At 26.5% G+C, this 8,624-nt stretch overlaps 1 protein-coding gene across 1 annotated transcript; it reads left to right on the forward strand.

The window, feature by feature from the left end:
* The first annotated feature begins 551 nt into the window (after positions 1 to 551).
* LOC108853773 (chaperone protein dnaJ 20, chloroplastic) lies at positions 552 to 2,955 on the forward strand. Its single transcript, XM_018627214.2, has 2 exons — positions 552 to 1,137; positions 2,630 to 2,955. Exons 1-2 carry the CDS (start codon positions 685 to 687, stop codon positions 2,780 to 2,782), a joined length of 606 nt encoding a protein of 201 aa, XP_018482716.1. The 5' UTR covers positions 552 to 684; the 3' UTR covers positions 2,783 to 2,955.
* The last annotated feature ends 5,669 nt before the right edge of the window (positions 2,956 to 8,624 follow it).

An 8,624-nucleotide genomic window follows, 5' to 3' on the forward strand; every position in this document is an offset into this window, starting at 1 on the left:
AGTTTTTTTGGATGGGCTGGAAGCTGGTGCTTGTTGTGCTTCCCCTCAGGGCCGACACTGCCCGTCGCATATAATATGATCCACAGACCGAATGAACTGGATTGCAAAACAGTTTAGTCGTGGCGGTTGGAGCGTTATAAATATATCACGGGGTCATAGAAACAACCGAACCATTACATTTAAGGATAATCAAATCTCTACAACCGACAGACCAGAGCGGACTAAACAAACCGCAAAGATCTGAAAAGTATTTCTTTCAAATTGAAACGACCATAAAACCCAAAAACCAGAGAAACATTCGTGTTAGTCCTACTCGAATTACCAAACTGCTTATTTTAAGCTTATTTCCTTTAGATTCTTTTTAGTGTGCAGAGAGTTAAAGCTATTCTTTTTTTTTCATTCTTTTTGCCATCTTAGGAACTATTTTTCCAAGTACAGAAAGAAACTACAAAAGGAAATATTCCTTCTCGAATTTTCAGTCGCAAAACTACGACTGTTTTTTTAATTAATATAAAATGACAGAACTGCCCCTCAGATTTATAGAAAAACTTCAAAACTGTTTCATCTACCTCTTCGGCTCTTCCTCTGGTCACTTCTAACTATTTCGACATTGGACTCCACAACCGAACATCACCAAAAGTCAACAAACCCGAAAAACATAAACATAAACCTCAAATCGAAACAATGAGATGCTACAAAGGATCATCCATTCTCGCCACCAGTCATTACCCATTCCTCTATAAACGACCAGTCTCCTCTCTACCCGCTTCTTTCCCTTCTACTACCCTCTCATACCCAACCCGAAACCGGTTCGTATCAACCCGGATCCAAGCCCGGCTCATTCACGACGACCCGGTAAAACAATCGGAGGATTTGAGCTTCTACGATCTCCTCGGCGTCACCGAATCCGTTAGTCTCCCGGAAATCAAACAGGCGTATAAACAGCTTGCTCGAAAGTATCATCCCGATGTTTCGCCGCCGGATCGGGTCGAGGAATACACAGATCGGTTTATTAGGGTTCAAGAAGCTTACGAGACTCTTTCGGATCCTACCCGGAGAGTTCTCTACGACAGAGATTTGTCTATGGGATTCTCATTTTCGTTCTCAGGACGACGCCGGAATCGATACGACGATGAGGTATATCCTTTATTCACATCCTTCTTCGTCTACGATATCCGTTTCTGCCCAGAATCTTAACCGGTTTCGGTTATTTTACTTATTTTCGGGATAAACCGAATGGAAATTAAAAGAAATCAGGACCAGTGTTTGGATGTATGGTTTAAAATTTTTAGGAGAAGACAATAATTTAATTATGTCACACTCAGAAATTTATCCAAGCGATGTTGATATTATTGATTATGATATTTTGTTCATATATGGACAATTCAATATTATCCTCAGAAATTTTTGTTTTTTTCTATTTTCCGATATGTAAGGGATTTACGTTCATAAAATTTCAATAAATTTCTGAAATAAATATTATAGTTTAATAAATATATAATAATTATATAGTGGAATTAAATACTGATTATCTTTGTCGCCATAAATTTCTAAACAAAGATTAAATTTCAAGTTTTTCATTCTTTCACGGAGTTTTATTATTTATCTTTTATTAGTCATGAGAAATTTACTTTAAATATTAGGCATATGTGTTTCGGCATCTGTCAAATTTGGTTCCTTTGATTCAGATTCTCAACATCGTGCTCATAAATTCCATTTGTGTTTTACTAATTATCAAATTAGGTTTCGTAAGGATTAAATTGCAAACAATGACTGAAATTCCAAAATATATTTTTTAAATGTAATAAAATTAACTAAAATTTTAAAATATATAAATTATTTACAATTAATGAAAATTAGTTAAACTACCTAAAATAACTAAAGATATTCAAAATAACAGATAAAATAAATTACCAAAACCTTTAGAATACTAGAATATATAAGTTACCTTAACATATATATATATATATATATATATATTTAATCAACTTCAGTTTGATATAATATACACACATATATATATATATATATACATATATATATATATATATATATATATATATATATATATTTTATTAACTTCAGTCAGTTCAGTTTAATTTTAAAAAAAAAAACTTCAGTTTGATTTGAGTTGTATCCACCTCCAAAGTACTCAATTCATAAATTCTTGTCGGATAATTTTATATAATAAATCGGATTGAATTTTGATTTTTTAATTCGAGTTTAGGTAGGAAGTTCGATTTGGAATAAAAAAAACCGCTCCACCTATTAAATATTGTATATCTTTGTCACCGGAAGCTTTTCTTTGAAGAAAATCCTTGTCGCCAGAATTGACCCTTTGATTTTTTATGGTCCAAAACTATATACCCATTTATTGTTTAGTTGAAAATGTGTCGATTTTTTTAATTAAAAGTTAGGATTAGTTTAAAGCAGTGGAATAGAGAATGTTGACATTCCAACTTGCTTCTCTTATCACGACTTTTTTTTTCTGTTCAAATTGACCCTCCATGACTTCAGAATTCAATCATTTATTTTTCAATCATGTTTCGAATATGTCTGAACCGAACCAAACCATTTGTAACAAATCCAGAATTGATTTTGAGTTTCTGGTGATTGTTTGCGGAAGCAGGAAATTGTGGAAGAGAAGAGTGAGTGGAAGAAAAAATGGCAAACTCAGCTCTCAGGGCTCAAGAAAAGAAGCAATCAAAAAGAAAACAACGCAATGTCTTGGGCTGCTAGAATGCGCCGTCAACATCACATGTCTGAAGATTCTACTTCTTAACACACAACCACCATATCTGGCCTCCTTAATTTACTATAGGTTTTTAGCGTAACTACCTGCAAATCTGTATATATTGTATAATATAAAATTATAAATCCTTTTGTGTGTCTATAATGTGCAAGCACATCACAAAACCTAATCACTAAATAAGTTTCTTTTGCTTGTGGTTTCAAGTGTTAAGCTTTGCCATCGAAATCTCCGAATTCGAGTTGTGGCTTCAACAAATGCTGAACGAGTAGGACACGAACAAAACACAGGGTTCAGCTAAGATGAATCGTAAAAAAAAAGTTCTACAACTAAAAATGAATCGCAAGAAAATTCAGGCAACTAAAAATCTTACAAAATAAACATTCAACTTTTATTGTGTTAATTTTTGTTATCTTCTTGTCTAAAATACCGACGGGAGAATTCCATAAAAATACTCGAACTAAATTTTGTTAAGCTTTTTAATATCTAAACTTTTTCACTACCCAGTTTAATATCCCAACTAATTATTTTGCTCATTTTAATATCCAAACTTTTAAAACTGTGCCCACTTTAATACCCGAACTTTAATTATTTTAATAAAAATACTAATAAGTTTCAAATAAAGTTTAAAAAACTCTAAAATTTACAAAATAATTTGAGAAATAAAAATAACTAAATAGTGTAAAATATTAAATTTTGTAATAAAATTTCTAAGTTTTAAATATTGTATTTAGTTTGTTTTCTGAAATAAAAACGAAAATTATTTTTATCATTCAAATTCATTTATTTAAAAAAAACAAATTTTCCATGGTTTATCTACCTTCTTTTCTAAATCTTAAAATAAAATTAAAATTTTTAATTTTTTTATTATATTTTTGAGATTTTATTAAGTTTTGTTTGAAATTTATTAATATTTTTATTTAAATAAATAAAGTTTGGGTATTAAAGTGGATACAGTGTTAAAAGTGTGGGTACTAAAATTAGCAAAATAATTAGTTGGGGTATTAAACTGGGTAGTAAAAAGCTTAACAAAATTTAGTTCATGTATTTTTATGGAATTTTCCCAATACCGACAGAGATGAAGAAAATTAAAACTGAAGATTTATTTTTTAAAATTTTTAGTTGAAGGATTTAACTACGATTTATCTTTAGTTGAGAGATTTAATTATTAAAACCTTTTACTTACTATAATCCTTGTAAATTTAAAATTAATAATTCTTAATACTACTTAAACTTAATATAACTTAAAAATATTAAATTATTTGATATTTGACAATAGTGATATAAGAAAATTCGTGTCTTATATGTTAATATTAAATAATTTAAGATTTATAAGTTATAATAACTTTAAATAGTGTCGAAGATAATTAATTTATGAAGTCAATTTTCCTATTTAGAATATGATGCTAGTTTTATTTTATTATTTTCATGAGTTACAACCTTTAAATCACTTTATGTTAAGTTTATGTAATATTATCACAAATATTTTTTTATCCTAAATTTAGCATTCTTGATTTATTGTATTACTATATGTTAGAGGTGGTCAATCCAGTAAAACCAAATCAAATCGAAATATTAAAAATGGTTTGGATTTGGTAATACATAATATATCGAATGAATGCCAGTTTTAAGAAACTGTGGTATATGAATATTGTTTTTATATATAAATCGATCAAACCGAATAAATTGAATAAAAACGATCAACTAAAATATATTAGTATAATTCTATGTAAATTATATGATATAACTAATAATATATACGCAATTTTTTTTATGAATATGACCTTCATATTTAAAATGTTGATTTCAGTAATTTAATATTTTATTTTAAATTAAGTTAAAATTTATTTTTCATTTTATCAAACATAATAAAACATAATTTTTATCTCTTTGTTAAATAAAACATAATTCTTCTTAAGGTTAGCCATATCGTGCTGCAGTAATCCCAAATCAACATTCATGAAGTTAAAGTGTATAAAAAGAAGGCCGAAAAACACTGATATACGATTATTAGCCAACAAAACACTTTAACTTCAAAAATTCAAGTTACTTTTCACGATCAAAACAAGATCCAAAAACCAACACTATTATTACTATTAGTATTGATATACGTTTATACATCCACATGCCATTCAAATTAAGAGGTTGCCTTCTATTTGTTAAACTATTTTCTATTCCGCTTTTATCCTTATTTCAGTTTTTTTTTCATGTCACTAGCTGCGTCAGATTCTTATTTGTGTTAGACAAATTTTTCTTTTAATTCATTTTTCTCTTATAATCTCTTTCTTCTTTGAACCATCTCTTTCTTTATCTTTTCATTTCTCTGTATTTTTCTTTCTCCTCCATCTTCTTATTTTTTTTAGTTTTTGTTTCAATTCTCAAACCAAGAAATCTTTATAATTAAAAAATGAGAAAGAAATTCATCTCAGATTTGTTTAAAATTTGTTTTGCACTACTTTTTATATTATGTTCTTCAGCTATAATTTTTTGTTCCCTTTAATTTATTTTCTATGTTTGATTGATCATTTTAAATTCTCAATATTTGATATCAGAATGTTATATTATGTGGTTTATGGTCATTCAAAATCATATGAAAAATCCGATTTAGTTTTGATGGTGTAGGTGGAAGTTGTGTAGGATCTTGAAAGGGATCAGCTGATGAAGTCTCTTCCCAAAATTTGGAAGTTGCAGGAGTTTGAAAATAAATCCAGAGTGATGGCTAGCAAGTTCATGATTTTTTATATAGATATATAACATTTAGATATATAACATTTATGTTAGCAGCTATTTTACTTGTTATCCAATATAACTTATGTTTTAATGTATCTTCTGTTTTCTATAGCCATTTGAGATGAATGTTTTTAGCTATTAATGTTTATTTTTTGCAAATTGATAATATGTGGTTAAGTGTTATAATTTATGTGTTGTAATTTATGTGTTGTTAGCAGATATATTATTGGTTAGATGATACATGGCTTATTAGAGGTTACATTTTGCTTGATATTTGATTTATTAGCTACTACATTATTTGTTAGTTAATACATGCTTTTGATGCCAAAAAAATACATGTTTTTGTAGTAGATACATTATTTCTTTATTACATATGTGATTGATTCTTTTAACATTCTGCATATAATCATGATCAACTAACAAATTGATTTTTATGGTTTGTCAGCTGATACATAATTTGTTAGTCGATATGATTAGTTGAATAAGAGACTTTATTTTTGGTTTGTTAGATAATAAATGAATTGATGTATGTTTTGTGAGTCAATATATTATCTGATAAATAGTTTGTTATCAGATAAATAAATTGTTATCTGGTACCTATTTTATTAGCATAATATAAACCATGTGTTTGATTAAGGACAAAAACATGTATAACCATTTAATAATTTCTGCAACACAAAATTTCAGTTTATATATAAATATAGCATGGTTTATTATTTAAATGCTACCAATGATTTTTACGGTTACAATATTTCTTAATATATATTTAAATATGTTAAGGTTCTGCAGTCAATTACAATTTTTAATTAGTGCATCAAGATAAATAATAAGTGAAGATCATTAAAGGTTTGGAGTTTTAAAATAAAATAAAAAAATGTTGGTGAAAAAAGAATGGAAATAGAAAGAAAAAAATTAAAACGAAAAAAGAGGAGATAGAAGAAAAGAAGTGAGCTGGAAGGAAAGAGAGAACCGAAGTAGACAAAAAAGCTGTAGGGAAAGGAATGTTAGAAGAGAGCAGAGAAAAGATTGCGTAAGAGGGGCAAAAACGTCCAAATGTAACCGAAATGGTATTGGAATATGCATTTGTGTCAACTCAATGGTGGATTTCTAATTTGAACCCCTTGTGTGGATAAATTACTAATTCTACCTTTTTTATTTGAAAAAGGCTTATCAATACTGTTGTTTCACTAAAAAAATTGTGAAAAGAAGGTTCTTATATATGGATTATTAGGATTACGAGTACTTCGGACGGTGTTAGCAACTTCGTCGTTTTTGTTTTCCTTTATTAAAATCAATGAACTGAAGACTCGAAAATCACAAACACATCATGATCTCAACCTCTGTAGTCGATGAAGAAGTCGACTGCGTTAAATTTATTGTTTTTCTTATTTATTCTGTAAATAATTTTATTTCTAATATTTTTGCCTTTTTCCAAAAAACTAAATAGAAATTGGTAAGTTACTATTGGTTAAGTGAACTTAGAGATAAACTTAAGAAAAACTATAAAAGAAACGGTGCTGTGGTTGGATATTTTGAGACGGTAAACATTAATATTGCGATACAGTTAGAAATTCTATTCAAAATTTTGTTCAGATTTTGTTCTAAACTTACTATCAAAACTTATACCATCCAATTTCATGAGTGAAACTAATTAGTACTGTTATATACCTTGTAGCGCTAACTTCGTGTACCCTACCGTCCATACAAATGATTATTTGATTTTATTTATCTAATCTATAGAATCTTATTTTTATCTACTATTGAAAGATCATAGTATAACCATTTATTTAATTTTTAATGTGATATATTTAATTATTTATATTAAATCTTAATAATCTATAAAGATATTATTAGTAAATCAACTTTAACAATATATTTGAATTTTACTTTTAGTTATAACAAAATCCATTAAAAAATCTAATCAATTTCTACCAAACATTTTAAATATCTTTTATAAAATAATGCATTAATTAATTTTGTAATTAGTAATACGATATTATCATAATTGATTTTAATTAAAATTTTATAATAAAACAAAAAATTGTTTTATTTTATAAATTTATCATTATAGTCTATACTGAAGTAAAATGGGGATGCTTTATGAACAAAATATGAAAAATATATCCAACTGGTAGTTAACAAAAATATATTTTTTTGAAAGAGTTTCATAAAAAAGATTATTAATCATCGTAAAAACGGGTTAAAATTCGTAAACTATGTAATATTTTATACGAAATTTAAATTATTAACATATGTTAATAAATACTATACAAAATTATGTAAATTTCTAAATTTCTCTTGACCAAGTATACATTTTTAAAAATAAATATTAAAAACTCAAAATGATAGTATTCCAAATTTCATAAATGATAAAATCATAGATGATAAAATATAATTTTTGAAATGGATCACAAAAAAATTATGTTGTAAAAATCAGACGTAATATAACATTTGAAATCTTAATTTAATAATAAAAAATCAGAAAACTTATTACTAGAGCATCCAAAAAATTTCATATATTGATAAAATTTACTAAAATAATATGCTAGATACTACTATGTATACAATTTACTAAAATAACAAAGCTATGTTATTTAAACATAACAATGTATTCAAGGGTGTCGCACACAGTAAAATAAAACAACTGTCGTTTGTCGTCCATTTGGATATGTAGCCACTAGTTTGGTTTGCAAAATCTATATGAGTCTGTTTTATTGCTAGCATATGAGTTTATTTTGTTGCTGGAAAAAAACATAACAATGTATTTATTTATAAAATCTCGTAAATTATTAAAATGATAAATATTAAAATATTATTTTTAAACCAAACATGAAAATAAATATCATAAACAAATATCAATCTACTGCATAACTAAGATAAATTTTAAAATGTATTATATACAAATTGTAAAACTTAAAAAGTTATATTAAAGGAGATTATATATTTGATTATTTCAAATTATAATTTATGTATCAAACTAAAATATATTAATAATTAATAACAATCAATAAGAATCAATAAGAATATGAAATGTATAAATAAATCAATATATATTAATAATCACGAATAAAAAGTTTAAACAATAAAATTGTATAATTATAGAATATATAACACTAGATTAGGTTAAATGTAAATTATATATTTA

Source organism: Raphanus sativus, chromosome 4 (genome assembly GCF_000801105.2).
Source record: "Raphanus sativus cultivar WK10039 chromosome 4, ASM80110v3, whole genome shotgun sequence".
NCBI lineage: Eukaryota > Viridiplantae > Streptophyta > Magnoliopsida > Brassicales > Brassicaceae > Raphanus > Raphanus sativus.

Excerpts from the sequence above, each read along its gene's own strand:
- LOC108853773 (XM_018627214.2), top strand. The coding sequence starts at position 685 with ATGAGATGCTACAAAGGATCATCCATTCTCGCCACCAGTCATTACCCA. Across the intron at positions 1,138-2,629 it reads GGAATCGATACGACGATGAG|GAAATTGTGGAAGAGAAGAG; the intron begins GTATATCCTTTA and ends TTGCGGAAGCAG.